This window comes from Cajanus cajan, chromosome 8 (genome assembly GCF_000230855.2).
Source record: "Cajanus cajan strain Asha chromosome 8, NIPB_CcT2T_4, whole genome shotgun sequence".
Classification (NCBI taxonomy): domain Eukaryota; kingdom Viridiplantae; phylum Streptophyta; class Magnoliopsida; order Fabales; family Fabaceae; genus Cajanus; species Cajanus cajan.
Genome location: NC_138524.1, coordinates 1,770,827 through 1,789,066, shown reverse-complemented (window position 1 = coordinate 1,789,066; position 18,240 = coordinate 1,770,827). Strand labels below are relative to the sequence as shown.

Sequence of the window (18,240 nt, the reverse complement as noted above, 5' to 3'; positions counted from 1 at the left end):
TTTTTAGTATTATAAAATTATAAAATTATATTTATTTAATATTATTTTGTGTTTATTATTATTATTATTATTATTATTATTATTATTATTTTAGTAACGGTTTGATCACAATTAAAAACATTGATGATTAGAAATCCTATTTTTTTTTAGTAAGGAATATTTGTAACTAATTTTTTCTTAAGGACCATCCAGATCTGGCAATGCTACCAAGGTAGATTTACTTTTGTAGAGGCAGATTTATGTCAAGGGAAAATTGAGCACTGAGTTAACAAAAAATGAGTTGGATTAATCTTCATTCACTATCAAACATTTCCGATTTCTGGAATTAACTTTGTAAACAAAATTCATAAGCACACAGGAATCAAGTCCACTCACTGTTATCATTCAGTTGTTAACTGAAGAAGGAAAAAGAATTTTAGGCAAAAAAAAAAAAAGTAATCTGACAAAAAGAATGAACTAATCATATTCATGGGAACTGGAATGAACCACCAATTTGGTTGGTACCAGCAGGGGGGTTGATTGCCACCCAAAGGAGTGATATTGTGATTGCTATGAGGCCTGACCAGACAAAAACAATGGTAGGTGTCCTTCCTCTTCTTCCCATCAAACCTTTTGCAAAAGGGTAGAGATGAGTCAATACCCAAAAACTGAAGAAAACACCACCTAGTAGCCGGCTCCACTGAGGTATCACACTGTATATGGTCCTGCTAACTCCAACTGCTATAGCTATCAAGTTCACCATCATGATTGTGATTGGTGGTATCATAAGGGATGTCCACTTCACAATATAGAGATCAGCAAACTCATCATCCACATCATCTCCACCAGATTTTGATGTCAAGGTGAATGAGATTTCAATCCCTGCAATCACTTTGAGCAAACCCTGCAGCACAGCAGCAATGTGTGCACTTGTCCCTCCAATCAGCCAAAACTGCTCATTTCTCCACCACTCTTCCAGCTCAATTCCAGACCACTTGATTTCAAGCACAGCAAGCATGCACAATGTCACAGTGATGGTCAAGAGATAAGCAAGAAATGTGACATTGAGGGTTTGAACTATGAATTGGCCTGAGAAGAGGGAAAGTGCAGGAAGGAAACAATACACAATAAGGAATATGCTAGTGAATGGATAAATTCCAACATTAAGGTATGCAATTCTTTGAAGAAACTTCATTCTTGGACTAGCCAAAAGTGCATTGTTTCTTGAGAAGAAAATTTCAACTGAGCCAGTTGCCCATCTAAGCACTTGATGCAGCCTATCAGTGAGATTGATGGGAGCAGTTCCACGGAATGCATCACGTTTGGTAACACAATACACTGATTTCCACCCTCTATTGTGCATTCTATAGCCAGTAACCACATCCTCAGTGACTGAACCATAGATCCATCCAACACGCTGTCCCCACTCAGTCTTGTCCTCATACCAACAAGAGATCACACTGATTGCCTCTGCCACTGTGGATGCATCGAGAAGCTCACGAGGAATGGTGAGAGCGCCGGGAGGGCGTCCATTCTTCACTGCAGGGTGATCAGCAAGTGGCCTTCCTTGGAACTCTGCCACAGGGATTGAGTCAATGAGGAAACTTGAGTTTCCAAACTTTTTAGGGAACATTGCCAGGTTCATTTCTTCTTCACCAGAGTCACCCATCCTTAGTGCCAGGTTCTCTTCAGATATGTTAGCATTAGCATTCTTCTTCCTGCTACCAAAGCAGCAACTACAGCAACCAGGGTGGTGTTCTTTGGAGCGGGGAGGGTCAAAACCATAGAGGGCAACCCTCCTAAAAAGACAACCAGTTCCTACATAGACTGGCCCTTGAAGCCCATCAAGGGCTCTCATGTTGACATCAAAGAAGACTGTGTTATGATTGGCATATCTGTCTGAAGGGTCAATCCCCTCAAACCTTTGTGGGAACTGGACATAGCAAATGCGGTCACCACCACGATCCATCATGAAGCACATACCTTCCATCATTGCCTTGGAATTGTAGATGTAGTGGTCACAATCAAGGTTGAGTATGAAAGGACCATTGGACATGATAGCTGAGGCTCGAACCAAGGCATTCATGGCACCGGCCTTTTTGTTGTGATCATAGCCTGGACGTTTCTCTCTAGAGACATACACAAGAAGAGGAAGACGGATATCAACATCAGTGAGGTCAATGAGCTTTGTATCATCAGCATTTCCAAGAAGAGGTTCATCACTAGGAGGTTTCAACATCACCTGCATCATTCATCAAGTATGAATCATTCATTATTCTCATCTCTCAAGGAATAAACTTGACACTTGGGAATTGGGAAACAACTCCACTAGGAGTAATATATTTAGTACCTGAATTATACCAGCATGATCACCCCTAGAGTGATCAGGTGAAGGGTTCAACCAAGTTCCTGGCCAATAAGTTCCATCAGCCATCCATGTTGCTTTTGGAATCTTTACATGTTCTAAAGGTTCATATTCCTTGTTTTGTCTCTGAAGTTTCATGGCCTTGATTTCCTCTCTTGCATGAAATGCATCAGATCGACGACGAATGGAGTCAGGAAGACCATTGATCCTAACCTTGAATTCATCATACTCACGCTTCACCCGCCTGCGGTCCTTGACAAAATCTGGTTTCACTTTGTTTTTGTAGGGATCTCTCTTTAGGTTGAAATATGATTCAGGATTTCTAGGCTCTATATTATGCTTACGGCAGAATGGAACCCACACATTAGCAAAACTGGCAGCTTCAGCCATTGCCTCAAATGTTAGAAGTGCACCTCCATCATCAGAAACATAGCAAGAAAGTTTCTCAACTGGATAGTCTGCAGCTAAAATAGATAAGATGGTGTTTGCAGTGACAAGAGGTGGTTCTTTCTCAGGATCAGCAGTGGAGACAAAGACATCTATGCCTGGTAGATCAGACTTTCCAGTAGGATTGTTAGGACTTGGCATTTCAAATTTTTCCTTCAAAACATTAAGATCTGTGGAACGGTTTATTGGGCATAGCTTTGGCAGTTGATCTAGAAGCCAAGAAAAAGCAAACCATATCTCACAAACCACAGACATGCCCCATAGCCAGATTGCATCTGTATTTTTGTGCTTGACCCTCCAGGTCAGAAACAGTACCAGGACAACCATGCGAACAAAAATGATGAGTCTGTAAAATTAGATTCAACAGAAGAAAGGTAATTGTCAGAAGACTCAAGATTTGATGTAATGCACATTTGATGCAATAAGCCATATAGTATTACATTTCAAGATTGGCAGTGTTAAGTCTGCAAGTCATAAAAATAATCCATCAAGTATTCTTTTTTTCTTTTTGTATATATATATATATATATATATATATATCATCCGTTCAATCCAACAAGAAATTGAATATATGTAATTCTTCATAAAGAAACAAACCATCAATTATCATTGTACATTGACGAAAACATTGTGGGGATAAAATCTTAATCATGACTACATACATGACAATGATTACACAATACTGGTTGTTTCTAAGCCTATTATTTGAAACCCACCAAAAAAGCATACTGACTCAAACATGTTATAAACTAATATATACTTTTCTTTATGGACTTACCAATCATGATGTGGCACAGTCAAACATGGTCAAACATAATCAAACCCAATGGCCATGCGGAATAAAACACGGCTTGATTAGTATAAAAAACTTCTAAACAAAACATGCAATTGTGGTTATTATTTTTGACACCCATTTAACTTTTTTCTACTAAAAAATCTTACCGATATGGGCTGAGAACAGCAGCAGGTATCTTCAGTTTCCTTGTAAGTGGTCTCCAGGGTCTGTTCATCAACTCAGTTGGCTCAACAACATCATCATCCTCGTTTCCATTTCCAAAATTCCCTCCCTTTGGCCAAATGGCGTTGCCATAGCCATAGGTACCCTTTGTTTCAAAGAGCCACCTATTGTGATCAAAGTCTCCAGTCTGGCTTCTCATTAGTGCTGACTTTGTTGACTTCATCAAGGACAATCTCCTCTCCATTTTAGACACTCCACTTGAGGGAGGAAGTGGAAGTGGCCTTCCATTTCCATCATCCACAGCAACTTCATCCAGCTCTGTGTTTTTATAGGACTCTTTACATCCAGGGCACATTCCATCTCCTGTTTTCACAGCATCTATATAGCAATCTCTACATATCTTAAAATCACACTCACAAGGAAGAATATCCTCACCACGTTCGTCACTCATCACCTTACTATCACAACCAGGAATTGCACATGAAGACCCTTTTGCACCAGCCATCTGTGGATGGTTTGCTTCAGACTCTATCACCTTATCCATCAGATGCGCGCGAGTAGCACTGTTGAACCCTCCTGTGAAAAGTGAACTTGACACATACTGCTCCTCAACTTTCTGTGATATTGATGGATCCATAGGTTGGTTATCAGGAGTTGGTGGCAAATGCACTGTATAATTCATGAAGTCATTGCTCCCTATTTCACTGTCAAGATCATCTCTGGAGTAGCTTATGTAACGACCCGAGGTAGTTCTTCGCCCAAATGTTACAGTTGGAGGCAAAGGAGGTCTCGGCCCTTCAGATGCATCAGAAGATGCTGACTGAGATAACCGGCTTGGCTTGAATGGTTTAGATGACATTTTTTGAGGACAAAGACTAATCTTAAAAATCCTGCAAAATTCAAAACTTAGTCAAATCATATCTTCATCAGCATTGTACTTCTTGCTACTCACTAGAAATAAATCTATGGTATGAACTGTAAAGATCAACATCGAAGTTCAAAGGTGAATCTTAAATTCATAATCATTACTTTAGTACTATGATAATTGATGAGAGAAATAAATATTTAAGTGAATTGTACCTAACGCTATCCTAACAATAAAGACGCATCATTCAAGTCTCAATCAAGTACAAGCTTTTCAAATTTTGTGAAAAATTCTCCACTGTTCAAAATCAAAATTTAACTAGTGAATACTCTACACCATACCGACAGTTAAACAGAGCAAAACACTGGATCTCAGTAAAAAAGTTGAAGAGTTTAAAGAAAATGGCAAGTTGTCAACAAATCTCTGATATATCAAAAAAGGAGGAAAAAAGTATCAAGGAATCAAGAATCGTTTAACATTTAAAAGGGTAGAGAATCAATCACCTGAATCTGAAGTACCCAAATGCAACTCACGGACATTTAGTTGGTTAAACTTCTAGTACAAGATCCAAAACTCTGCTTGATCATTCTCACAAATTCTGAGAAGTCCAACCAAGAGCCACATTAGGACTAGGATTCTGATGAAAAGGGTTCAATCCGAAGAAGAAAGTAAAAAAAGAGAAACAAAAACAGAAAAAATAAAAGAAACACTGTTGAACCGAACCGTTATGAGTTAAGACAGTCACATCAAGTCAGGCTGAGTTGGAAAAACCCTTTGACTTCCGTTGCATTGCTTAACCTACAAATCATCAAAAGTCTCAAATCTCAGGAAAAAAAATAAAATCCAATACAATATTGAAAAATCTTCCCATTTTCACTTTTCTCGCCTTTATTCTCGGCAATCAATTAGCCCGTTACATATGCAAGAAAGGCATCACATCACAATCACATAAAGATCACACCTTAACTCGAAAAAAACACACCCCATGAATGCATATCTCAGAAAAAGGGATCAAGCAGAGAGTGATCACAAGATGAAAAGGAAGCATACCTGATACCTGTTTCTTGAAAAACTAAATGCCACTAGAGTTTGAGATCTGACATCCTTATAAGAAAGTGATGACAACAGTGATTCAAAGACATGCTCTCCTATTGTCACCTTTTATAGTACATTAGTCTATGCACAGACACAGAGGTAGTTAGTCGTGAGCAAAACTAAGCACTACAGTTCCATGATTGAAGCCTATCACATCATACTAAAAAGTATTTTTTTACTTGTTTCATTTTCGTACTTGAAAATACAAAATTATATATGAAGGTTCTTGGATACGAAAGAGAAGTGGGCATTACTCGGATGTTATCAACTTATCATCGATCATTTTATTTTATTTTATTTTCCTTCTAATGACAACCATTTTTCAAACTACTTTCCAAATTTTGTATAGATACTGTAATAAAAGGAGAATTCTAATATGTGGCTGCCAGCTCAGTCCAATTCGGAGTTTCTTGACTAATAAACCCATTTATTGTAAATAATAATTAATGGTATACTAATTCAAAATCTATTGTAAATTAAAAATAAATGCGCCTTTAATTTGGAATTATTAATAATAATTAGTTTCAGAAATTAAATTCCAAACACGTTTGACTCATTAGGCTGTCAAGAAGCTGTAACATGTAATGTAACACGCCGTGTCTCCCTTCCTGCAATGCAATTCGTATTTTCAATTTATATTCACATTTTATTTGAAATTTCCTTTTTCTTTTGTTCTTTTTTTAATTTTTATGGAAACTTCAAAGTTGAAACTTGTCTTCCCCAATCCCCTACTAAGATATTTTGATTCCTCAAATCCCAAATAATTATTAGACAGGATTAAAACACGCTTCATCCTTTTATTATTTGTTGATTCCGAGCTTTTTTAAGTGAGTGGGTAAAATGAGTAGTCTTAATTATTAATAAAAAAATAATAGTTAATATTACATGTATTCACATAATAAATTACGTGTTAAAATATTAATCCGTATTTTTTTTATCAACAATTAAGATTACTTAATTTAACTTTAATCACTTTAGAGCAGCGGTATTAATGGGTTGGGTTATTTCGAGTTTAAGATAAAAATTAAATTCAAGTCAATCATATTTTATTTAATTTAGTTGAAGTTTTGGGTTTTTTTTTTTTTTTTTTCACTATTAGAAACCAAACTAATCTTATTAAATTTGGATTGGTTTATCCTATTACGATGAAGAAATTCATGTATTTTTTTAAAGAAATTAAATTTATTACCCATTTTATATAAACATTTAATTTATATTAATGTAAGGTAAACAAATTTCGTGTCATTTATTGATTAATAATTTACTTTATTTAAATTCTAAGTTTTTGTAATTTTTTCGTTTTACGTATATCATTATTTTATTTACCAAAAATATAAAAAAAATTACGTAATAAATATGTATAAATTAAGACACTTGATAACGCTAAAGAAGATAATAAAAATGAAAAGAAAGAAAGACTAAAGTAAAAGAAAATGTAAATATTAAAGTCTAAAATGTAGTAATATAAAAGTTAAAAAATAGATAGTTGAGTCATCAAGTTAATTTGTATTCAAAATAGATGATTAAATTTGATAATCAAACTAATTATATTTGGTTTGATTTTGATTTGAAACGAACTTATCTAACCCAAACTAGTTTAATTAATTTGATTTGAATGGTGAGTCATCAAATCAATTAAATCCAACAAACACCTAATTTAGAAGAGTTAAAACTTTGTTATTACTTATTTTTTTTATTGAGAGTTTTGTTAAAGAATAAAAGTAAAAATAAAATTAAAAAGTTACATTGAAAATTATGGAATATGTTGCTACACTTTCCGATAATAAAATTACTTTTTTTTTTTTAATTTCTTAATGAATGCTCATAAGAGCATTAGTTAGCATTGTTTTTCTTTAAATATATGTTATCCGAGGTAACACAGTTTATATTTACACTTTGAAGATTAAATAATGATAAGAAAATTTTGAAGATTTTTTTTTTTATGTATACCACACGTATTCTTAATAATAATAAAAAATGTTGAAGTCAAGTAAGACCACTTTAAAGATAAAAGTCTTTTACACTTCATTTTACCATAAATTATCATATGTAATGTAAAATCATAGACATTGCATCAGTAAAGTTATTTTTCCACGCTTGTTTTTCCCTTATTAAAGCCACACTTTTCCGGCGCTACAATATCATGGATATTCATAACTAATCAATAGGCACTTAGAGGATCACAACTCTATGTTAATGGAGACAATTTTTTTAAAAAAAATAAAAATTAATAATAATCAAGTTCACATATAAAAATAAAAACATAAATATAAAAAAAAAAATAATCATAAGTTCAATATATAAAATTAAAAAATATAAAATATCATATTTTTAAATATATATTAATAATTTAATTAAAATGAAGTCCACCCTCCCTACGATGTAATAGAAATATGTGGTCACTTTACAGTTTAGTCTGAAATCTCGCCGACTTTGATGTTATTTCCAATCAAAACGTCACCCATTTCCATTAATTCAGCTGTTTGTGGGCCAAATTGAGTGGAACTGTGGAAGGTAGTGACATGCATGAGAAGAGAAACAAAATCCAAGGGAAAGCAACGGCCCAACCACGTATATCATTTGAAAAATTGCATTTTTTTGGCCATGCTACAAAATCATACACATTTTCAAACCATTTTAAAAAGTATGGACATGTTAACCTGTACTAACAATATTGATGTTTTTTTTATCATTTTTTATATTTGCACAAAACACTCAAGTCACCATGAAAACCACAAGCCGAGGGTTACACCAGCAGTCTAGCCCATGACAAGCATTGCATTCGCATCAACCTTCCCTAGAAAGTCTATAAAACAAATTTTATTCTCACAACTCTTCAATATAACTTGCAATTTAAGAGAAAGATGAGATAAAAAATGCGAAATAAAAAAGTACTAAAAAGGATAAAAATTAGCAATAAAAAAAATGAGTTACAGAAGACATTGCAAAAAGTGCACATAAAAGTAATATAAAAAGCCACACAATCACCTGTGAAAACCAAAAATTAAATTAATAAATTTCATTTATTGTTATTCCATAAACGAAAAAATAAAACAAGATGCGAGTGTCAGGCATTCAGCCTGGTCACAAAACTGGTTTTCCATCATTTTACCTCATCATACAACAACCCAGCAAGGTTTCAGCCACAACGAACTTAAAGGCAAAGACAATTATGATCTTTGATTACCATTAGCTTTCATCCAAAGCTAATCATACTGCAGAGGACAACGTGAAAATTCTTTTTTTCCGTCATGTACTATTTTAGTTAATCAAGTTATACAACAAACTAGCCCACCAAAGAATACAAAAAAAATAAAAAAATGCAGGAGACAAATACAAGGGTCAAGGGTGGTGTGGGAGCGGATGAGCAAAACCGCAGATAATAAAATTATATAGAAAACAAAGTGATTCAAGAAAATATTGAAGCAGTATTAGTGGTGTTGCCAGGCCTGCATTCACATGTACACCGACTTCTAGACCCTTCCACTACCCGTTGAGATCTTCTGGTGTGAAGCTTGATGTTCACCACCTTGCCAGCCATCTGTAGCACCATAACATACCATTATTCCTTTAGAAAACAAACTCCAGAATACACCCAAAAATGAGTCATGGAAACATCAAAAAATATAAGATGCCTACTGAATCATCTAAATGGTTAAGAATTATCAAGAGAATCATAAAAATAAAAATCATATGATAGAATTAGAATGTAAATTCTACGATTCCCCAACAGATATTGCTGATGGTTTCCAACACAAATTAAATGTGCATTTATACTAAGTTCTCTAGAAAAGAATAACATCAGCATGTTTTCAGGAATTATTTAGAAATATCATCCAATCTTTTGACAAAATCTACAGTAACCCAAGTAAAACCAAAATCAGACCAACTAACTTCTAGGCTCGGCTTACAAACGGATATAAGCACGAGGAGATATGTAAGTAAATAGTGTCGTCATATGCTTAAGCCAAAATCACTGGCTAGTGGCCAACAACATATTGCTAGCTAGCAACCAACCTGTATTCCAACCCCCCGCCCCCGGGGTAAAGTAGTAAGTAAACAGTATCATACTGCTAGTATGATACTTCATCCTTCTATATCTTGAGACACATCTCATGGACATATGACTAGCGTTACACAAATTCATAATCTTACGTGATAACATCTAGAAAATGAAAGGCTCTTGTTACAGGCTTACAGCTTTTAAGCGAACCTAAAACTACTGTAAAATACAAGTAAACCAAAGCTTATTCTAAAGTAACAAGTCTGTGAAAGTGAAAGTACAGTTAGGTCTGTCAATATTAAACCTTATATATTTTGATCACCATCTTTATCTTAATGGCCGTTTCACTTCATCATATGGCGTCCAGAATTAAACTTACTGAAAGTTGTGGAGCATATGATATATCAACAGTGCATTGAATAAAAACAGAATAATTGCATTTCATTTTTCAAAACAACAAAACTACAATGGAAGAAACCACTTGATGGGCAAGCTGAGGGTCAAACCTCAGCTCAAGTTCATTTTGTGACCAGTGTCTAGAATTCTAGAAAGAATATTAGGAACAGAAACTAAATAGCAAAACAAACAGTAACAAACCATTTTCCAAACCAAGTCTTCAGGACCCAATGGTTGAGCAGGACTAGAATACAAGAAATGCCTCGAGTACTGAAAAAAAAAAAAGAAAACATAAAACACCAAACAAGCAAGACAGACAATGCACAAATTAGTTTTCAAAAATGAAAAATAACAGTTATTATTGCTACAAACATTTGCACAGTGCACAATATTTTCAGCTTGGCATTTTGCATCTATAGAAAGTTCTAGCAAGATTGACAGCAAAAGAATAAAGAAACACAAAGGGGGACGGAAATGAAGTAAAATTCTACATCACCCCAATTACAAACCTTGGCAAGATTTTGTTGAATTTCTTTGATATGAGCAGGTCTAATGCCTCTTAAATATTTCAAAAGCCAACCTGGCTTTACAGCGTCATTAGAAGAAATGAACAATGCTATCTGCACGTATGACAAAAAGTAATTAGCCACTTTACACTAACAAATCAAAATTAACATTTCATAAAGCTCTGGCTTATAATATAACCATATACCAGATTAGACAATGCAGTTTTGGTCACTGGTTGTTTACCTTGAGTTTTTTTTTTTAAAGGTTTTTGTAATGACAAAGGGACCAAAATTCTGTAACAGTGTGCAGTCAATTTTGTTTTTTGGTGCATTTGGTTGATAAAATGCAACTAAATTTGTCTCCTGTACTTAAATCTTGGGGATAGGATTATGATTTTAGCTTCTCTTTGGTGTTATGCCCATGGGCCACGGCTATGTTGTGGATGTTGTTACCTCCAATACATAGAGACAGATAGACTGGATATCCCTGCTAAATTTTTTGGGTTCCTGCTGTCCTTCTGCAATTTTTTTTTAAATGATTGTTGATACTTTTACACCAGCCTCATTATATTTCTCTTCAGTAAATTTTCTTTTCCTACAAAAATCTACTCAATTTTCAGAAAATGAGTAATTAAAACAAACTTAGTTAATGACATAATTCACATGAACACGTCCTGCTATCACTTAGTCTGTTCCTCTTTATGTGCCAGGGGTCCAATATGGTATTCAAATCTGGATATTGTATTCCCCCTCCCCTGCTCTCACTCAAGAAAAAAGTTCTTAGGATGAAACTAGTCAATAGACTCCATACTAATAATCTGAAATAGCAGGTATGATATAAAATAGATATTGGGCCTTATATACTCTTGTAACAAATTTATAAACCAACAGATAATCCCATAGTGATTTGCCCACACTGTCCACACCGAAAGGAATAATATCCAAAGCTAGCGAGTTATTTTCATTCACCATTATTTAACTCTCAATAATGATCATAATGTAATCAACTACGTCATATAAATAATAAATGCATACACACCTTTCTGTAATCAAGTATTCCTTCAAAAGGAAGCTCCAGCTCATCACTAATTATAACTGGGATGCATCCACTAACAATAGCATCAAATAATCTAGCAGAGGATGGAGTGTCACCAGCTGGGCTTAAGCAAAATAGAGACCTGATGATGTGCGAGGCAAGCAAATAAATACAACAAAATAAGTAACCAGAGTACATTTATTCAAGTGCTGAACTTATATTACTTGCGCATGCCCCTTTGAGCAGCTTCTTTACCCCCCTCTCCAGCTGTTCCCTCCTCTATAATCACACCATCGGCACCAATTAATTCAGCTCCAAGTTTAGAGCGAATCTTCCCTCCCTGAAATGGAAAGGTCACAAAGAAAGCAACTAAACTCAGAATATTATAGAATATGCAGGTGACAAAAAACTTGAGAATGCTGCACACTCAAGTAGGGCAATACATGATGAGACTTCTAGTCCAGAAACTATAAGATCAGACAACCAAACAATAAAAACCCATTACCTAGTCATGGTTCTACCCCAAATGGCACAAGGCCTTCCTTATAGAGTTAATGAGTTCATGAACATACATAATAATAAAAATATGGTTTTGTTAATATTAGTTCTTAAGGCTGATTTAAAACAAATAAAAGTGGAATAAAATAAATTATTGGGAAATGAAGCATTTATCATACAATTGTATTTTCAAGGTACCACTTTTTCTCTCAGTAAAAAATTTCTGCTTTTAGTTGCTTAAAGTCGTTTCTAACTCCTAAGGGCCGATGTTGGACAAAACCCATAAAAATATACTACTGAATAGATACTCTCCACTACTGACTACAATTGAAAGTTAATAAAAACATATTTCTGAATTTCAAGTGACGACATTCTCAGATATAACTTTCAAAGCATCCACCTGCCAGCCAATCAATTAATCAGCTATCACAAAACATGCTCACCGCATTTCTTTTAAGCCGGCCCCGAAAGAAAAGCAGCGTGCTTCTCTTCTGATTCGTCTCAGATAAACATTTGGCATCACATAAATCAACATTGGGAACATAAGGAAGAATGACGTCTTTCTCCAGAAAAACCTGTCCAGGCTTGTACCTGAAAGAGGCAAAAGACCACTCAAAGCCATTCCCAACAAACAATATCAATGCATTTACAAAGAATCGGCGGAAGTTCGAGAATAACCAGTTGCCAGTGGAATCCATATCAGGCAACAGCCAAATTGCATTCTTGACGTATCTGCGAACAGACTTAAAAGACCAGGGATGATGCACTGGGAGTATGTGATCTCTACCACCAGAACGCTTCCATGCAGGTTGATCAGTGATCCACTTCAAAGCTTCCTAAACCCACAACAACCAAAACTACATCATAACAACATGCCATCAATCAATAAAAAACAGAGTAAATGGAAGTTTGTATTGTATGTAAGATCTGGTTGGATGAACTTCTCCGGAAGCACTTCTGGGAGACAGGAAAAATGATACAAGCTTCCCCATAACCTAAAACTAACTTGTATACAAGCTAATTTGTAATTTTTTTAATTCTATAAATTAGCTTATGGGTAAGCTAAGTTTAATTTATGGAAAAACTAATTTCACATTTTTCCTCTTAAAAGTGGTTCCCAAGAAGTTTATCTGAACAATCTGATAATGTTGTTAAAGAGCGTTAGAAGAGCACTCACACCCTATAAAGGGCCTTGCATTGCTGTTTTTCCATGAGGAAGAAGCTGATGGTGGTGAAGAATGGTATGTAGAACAAGTCAGCGTCCTCCTGCCGGTGAACCCTAACGACGGAGGTCAAGAGCCTCTCCGATTGGGGAGCGATGAGATCCGCCCAGAGCCAGTAATCAATGGAGTGCTGCATTAACGACAGAAACAGATCAATAAACGAATGAAGAGACGAGAAATTGAAGGATTATAATTATACCTGTTCGATGAGACGGTGAACGGGGCTTCCATTGGAGGTGAGATTTGAGGTATCTGAGTAAGTTTTTTTGAAGAGCCAGAGCAAATCGTAGGTGAATTTGCGGGGCATGTCGTAGACGTAAACCCTAAGGGGAAGGGAGAGCGGGTAGTAAGGATCGGAGTAGAGCCTGTCCATGTCGGAGCGATAAACGGCGTCGTCGAGCTTGGTGGTGTCTTGATGTTGTTCGTCGGAGAGGGAGAGTGGCGTGGGAGTGTTGGCGAGGAAGTGGTCGAGGGAGGCGAGGAAGGAGGTTTCGGCGTCGGGAACGTGGAAGTGCGTGGCGGAAGAAGGAGGAGGCGTGCGGAGAGGAGAGAGAGAGAAGAGGATTAAGAGGAGAGAGAAACCGAGGAGGAAGAGGAACACTGTCATTCGCGAATTGGATCGCGGCATGTACTTTCCTGCCATTCTTTCATGCAAATCGCTCTCGCTGTTTACAACAATTTCAGATGCAACTCGCATTCACATATAATGTGCTGTCTATGAAATTAAGTGAATTTTTTCTATATTAAGTTACTTTTTTTTATTCCAAATAAATAATTAATGCCGTCGATTCATGCTAAGATAGAAAATAATTAAATCAAATTGTTCGACTCATTCAGATATTTATTATTTTTTCCTAATCTTTGTGGAAAAGAAAAACTTAATCATCACTTATGTTAAAATGGAAGGAATAATGATTTGCATCAAATTAGATTGGTATATTAACATTTCAATCCTTCAAAATTCAGACATAAGTTCCAATTTTATGTACCAAAAATACTTGGTATTCGAAATCAAGTGTTTTTCTTGTTTTTCCTTTGTGTACAACTGTGTCCGCAAAGTTTGAACATAGAACTTTCTTATCTCAGATAATTATAACATCAAATTTGCTGTAATACATCTAAAATATACCGATTTCATAAACAAATATAAAATATATTAACATCCATGCATGGAAAGTGTATCAGAAGATTCAGAACTTGGTTGATATATAATAAGCATATAGAATTGAAAGGAACAAGCCATCAAGTCAAAGGCACTGTCCTAATAATATTCAGGCTTTGGCTTAGTTGCAACTCATAAGGAGATGAGATCATCTTTAGATGATTGCTGTTTCTTTGGATATAATCCCCCATCAAATGCATCCCTTCCCTTTTTCCCAAAAATCATCTCATCAAGATCATCTATCATATCATCGTGGCTCCCTCCATGGACTCCAACTCTTGAACCAGATGGTTTTCTAATCAGGGCTTCCTCTTTTGTAAAATTGGGTGACTCATCAGGCTCAATAGCATCAGGTACCATAGCTGGTTCAGCCTCATATGGAGCACCTGTAGCCTTCTTCTTCTTCTTCAACTCTTCATATTTGGAGAGAACCTTCTGAATCTCATCATTAATATCCAAAGCCTCAAAAAGCAGTGCTTCATTATCCCCATCAGTCTCAATGATTCTATGGACAGTAGACTGGGACTGTCGACACTGTTGTACTAATGTGGTGGTCAAATCATCCTGCAAGTATATATTACAAGCAAGTTGGTCATTAGTATTTTTGCTGGTTGGTTCCTATATATCTACACCATAACTTTCTTTGGAATAGAATATATGAAGGTGCATGTATCATTAGTGCATTTTTGGTTTTTATTTCATACTTTGTTAAAGATTCTATTTATATGATGGTAATAGATTAGCATATAAGTGAATAACTTTCTCCATAAAAATAACTTATATAAAGTTGAGTTAACCTCAAATTTACATTCTTAAAATGGTATAGAGTGAAATTTGAAGGAGACGTGAAACTATAAAACACTCCCCTCACAACAATACGATAAAACTTACAATGATTTTATCATTATAACTTACAGAAACACAACCATGTGCGATTTGTACCAAAAGTAAGATTATGATCTGGAGATTTAAAGCAGAAATTGACATGCAGAAGCTATGTTATTGACATGGCTAAAACAAATGAAATTGTACCCATAAATAGAATATTCTAATTAGTCCAAACTCCAAAATATATCGATGTCAAGTTGTCAACTTAAATGAGAGCAACCAAAAATTAAGGAACACAAAGATGCAACGAGTAGTAGAACACAAAAAAACAAAACAAAATAAAATACCTTTAAAACATCCTGGTGCATTGAAGTAGATAACACAGTAGAAAGAAGCTCAATGCTATTTATCGCAACCTCAAAAGCTTCCTTTGTTTGTTCAGACGTAAAACTTAGCACATGAATATCATGCTGCTGCATATGATGTCCAAGATTGACATCAGCCTCTGGAGCAGTGGCAGAATCAGGAGGAGTTACAGGCGAAAAACTTTGTACATGAATATCACGCTGAATAAGATGCGCAAGATTCACAGCAGCTTCTGGAGCAGTGGCAGAACGAGGAGGAGTAAAAATAGGAGCTAAACTTTCATTGTCACGGCCAGGGAATCGAATACCCCTTGACTTCAAACTCTGGACCAGAAAAGTGTTAGATATAAAGCCATTCATTCATGAGCCATTCATACATTGTTATGTTGATCATAACAATGTATTGGACCATTTATGATAAACAACATATTTGGATAAAAATTTAAAAGTATTTTCGAAAGACTTTTTTTTTTTTTTTATTGAAAATAGTTCTTTATTTTTTATTAAAAAAACACTCAAAAATATTTTTAACTTATATTTAAATGTTTTTATTGAAATTCAAAAATATTTTTTTAAGGTTGCCTTAATCCTTGTTCACTCCTATCAACCGAAGTTTCTAAGGGAAAGTAGATTCATAACAAAATGTAAAGACAAAAAAAGTTCAAATACAAAAATATCACACTAATATAATTTGTTAACACAATTAGAAATTTCATTAAGGTGAACTACTTTTATTAAGGGAAAATAAAATATTTTTAATCACTTTATTTTTGGTTAGTAAAATGCGATCCAAGTCATATTGATGATTTTTTTTTTATAATATAAATTTACATTAAGACAATATACAACTTATTTCCTTATATATAACTTGAAAAAATGATATGTACAAGGAAAAAGACTGGTATTGAGTCCACTCTAAATAACACCTAATGGAAAAGAAGAGTATAAAAGAGATAAAGAGAAAGTGAGAAACAAGAGTTCTTAATGAGGTGTTTAAAGCATGGAGATTAGTCATATTGCAAAGTATTTTGGCATGTTTTGGTTCTCTTATTTAAGCTAGGAAGCAAGAAAAGTTGTAGAAGTAGACCTTGTAAGTTTGTGCATAGACAGGCAGATAGCGAAGCTCAATGGTTGACTCTCCCCACGCCTCAATCATCATCAAAGCCTTATTACGGTTAGCAAGAACAGTCTGAGGGTCATGAATGAGCTTGAGCATCTCATCAAGGACCCTCTCAGTGGCCACCTCCAAGAAAGCCTTGTCACAGTTCTTGAGCAATGCTTCAAGCAAAACCAAAGCCAGGTACTGAGCAGTAGGACTCTTGGCCACGACCCTTTTCTTTATAGCACGTACCAATTCACCAGTGTTGAGTTTATGAGCATTGGTCAAGTCACATATATGAAGAATGATGGACCAGTCAGGGTGATGAAGAGCCTCAGAAGTAGCTTCTCCAACGAGTTTATCAGCATGGGTTGGATCATGGAAAAACTCCTTCACCTTGAAGCTCACAGAACTCATGCCAGCACTCATCTTCCGACCCACCTCAGCCCCACCTACTTTGAGACGCTCCCCCAAAGCGTTGACTTTTTCCATCAAATTCTCACTCATTGCACTTGGAGAAAAGCGCAATTCACAACAAGAGAACAGAAGCGCTTCCACTTGTTTGTTGGTGTTATTGACTCTGTTCCTTGGAGTTTCAGCCTTCTCCTACATAACTCCAACACCTTTCTTCTATCATATCCAATGTCTTTTTCTCTTCTCAATTTGCATTTCCTCGTACGTTACGTTACATTACATAAAGACAAAGTCATCAAAGATAAAACAAACTTCAATCCCACCTGAAACTTTTCTTTTTTTTGGGCCATCCCTTGTGAATTTAAACAGGGCCTTTGAGTTTTGGGGGAGTGAAGTGATGCATGCTTTCTTGGCCTCCTATGAATGCGAATATAGAATGGGCCTAATAACAATGCATGAAGGCTTTAGAGTTGGGTTGTTTGGGCTGATCCACCACCCGATAAGTCAGTTAGATTCTGAGTGAAACTTCTTTTGGTGTTTGTCTCGACACTTTTTAAGTTTTAATCTTGGCTTTAATAATTGTTTGGTTGAAAAATATTTGCAATTCACTCATTTAAATATATATATATATATATATATATAATTATCAATTAAAATTTATTTGAAATTATATAATTTTTTGTGTCTCACTTTATATTTAATGAATATCATCCATAATTTTATAATATCTAATAAATCCTATCTAATTCTCATAACTTTACATATCTTATTAATATATTTATTCCATATATATGATTAAAAAAATGTGCTGACATCTGAAATATACTAATCTTTTGCATTTCAAACATTAATTTAAAATGTTAACAATAATTAATCGAATTATCATATTATGTTAGGTTAAGAAGTAAAAATAACTAATTAAGTAAAATATTATTTTTATTTAAATTGTCGAATTTATCGATCATTGAGTTCGATAAACATCATCATTATCATCGTTTTTG

At 35.0% G+C, this 18,240-nt stretch overlaps 3 protein-coding genes across 6 annotated transcripts; all 3 read right to left on the bottom strand.

The window, feature by feature from the left end:
* Window positions 1–265: 265 nt before the first annotated feature.
* LOC109798525 (cellulose synthase-like protein D3) lies at window positions 266–5,944 on the bottom strand. Of its 4 annotated transcripts, none has more exons than XM_020358846.3 (6): window positions 5,665–5,944; window positions 5,338–5,412; window positions 5,118–5,251; window positions 3,734–4,639; window positions 2,330–3,137; window positions 266–2,221 (listed from the first exon to the last, which is right to left on the bottom strand). In XM_020358846.3, the coding sequence occupies exons 4-6, from the start codon at window positions 4,606–4,608 to the stop codon at window positions 467–469; spliced, it is 3,438 nt and encodes a 1,145-aa protein (XP_020214435.2). In that variant the 5' UTR covers window positions 4,609–4,639; window positions 5,118–5,251; window positions 5,338–5,412; window positions 5,665–5,944; the 3' UTR covers window positions 266–466. The 4 variants fall into 4 exon arrangements, with proteins under 4 accessions (XP_020214435.2, XP_020214434.2, XP_020214437.2 ...); XM_020358845.3 differs by having other exon boundaries at window positions 5,118–5,212; XM_020358848.3 differs by having other exon boundaries at window positions 5,672–5,944.
* Window positions 5,945–8,863: 2,919 nt separating this feature from the next.
* LOC109799213 (Exostosin family protein) lies at window positions 8,864–14,087 on the bottom strand. Its single transcript, XM_020359765.3, has 9 exons — window positions 13,571–14,087; window positions 13,328–13,501; window positions 12,827–12,984; window positions 12,592–12,739; window positions 11,875–11,990; window positions 11,654–11,792; window positions 10,618–10,728; window positions 10,310–10,378; window positions 8,864–9,250 (listed from the first exon to the last, which is right to left on the bottom strand). The coding sequence occupies exons 1-9, from the start codon at window positions 14,066–14,068 to the stop codon at window positions 9,119–9,121; spliced, it is 1,545 nt and encodes a 514-aa protein (XP_020215354.2). The 5' UTR covers window positions 14,069–14,087; the 3' UTR covers window positions 8,864–9,118.
* Window positions 14,088–14,488: 401 nt separating this feature from the next.
* LOC109799203 (TOM1-like protein 1) lies at window positions 14,489–17,822 on the bottom strand. The gene is made up of 3 exons (XM_029271405.2): window positions 16,814–17,822; window positions 15,709–16,050; window positions 14,489–15,097 (listed from the first exon to the last, which is right to left on the bottom strand). The coding sequence occupies exons 1-3, from the start codon at window positions 17,330–17,332 to the stop codon at window positions 14,666–14,668; spliced, it is 1,293 nt and encodes a 430-aa protein (XP_029127238.2). The 5' UTR covers window positions 17,333–17,822; the 3' UTR covers window positions 14,489–14,665.
* Between the last annotated feature and the right edge of the window lie 418 nt (window positions 17,823–18,240).

Coding starts and splice junctions, on each gene's coding strand:
- LOC109798525 (XM_020358846.3), bottom strand. CDS start 4,608: ATGTCATCTAAACCATTCAAGCCAAGCCGGTTATCTCAGTCAGCATCT. Junction 3,138..3,733: donor GCTGTTCTCAGCCCATATCG/GTAAGATTTTTT, acceptor CTAATTTTACAG/ACTCATCATTTTTGTTCGCA. Junction 2,222..2,329: donor ATCATGCTGGTATAATTCAG/GTACTAAATATA, acceptor TGAATGATGCAG/GTGATGTTGAAACCTCCTAG.
- LOC109799213 (XM_020359765.3), bottom strand. CDS start 14,068: ATGCGAGTTGCATCTGAAATTGTTGTAAACAGCGAGAGCGATTTGCAT. Junction 13,502..13,570: donor TTCACCGTCTCATCGAACAG/GTATAATTATAA, acceptor TCGTTAATGCAG/CACTCCATTGATTACTGGCT. Junction 10,729..11,653: donor GAATACTTGATTACAGAAAG/GTGTGTATGCAT, acceptor TCATACGTGCAG/ATAGCATTGTTCATTTCTTC.
- LOC109799203 (XM_029271405.2), bottom strand. CDS start 17,332: ATGAGTGAGAATTTGATGGAAAAAGTCAACGCTTTGGGGGAGCGTCTC. Junction 16,051..16,813: donor TCTATGCACAAACTTACAAG/GTCTACTTCTAC, acceptor TTTCTGGTCCAG/AGTTTGAAGTCAAGGGGTAT. Junction 15,098..15,708: donor TGCACCAGGATGTTTTAAAG/GTATTTTATTTT, acceptor ATATACTTGCAG/GATGATTTGACCACCACATT.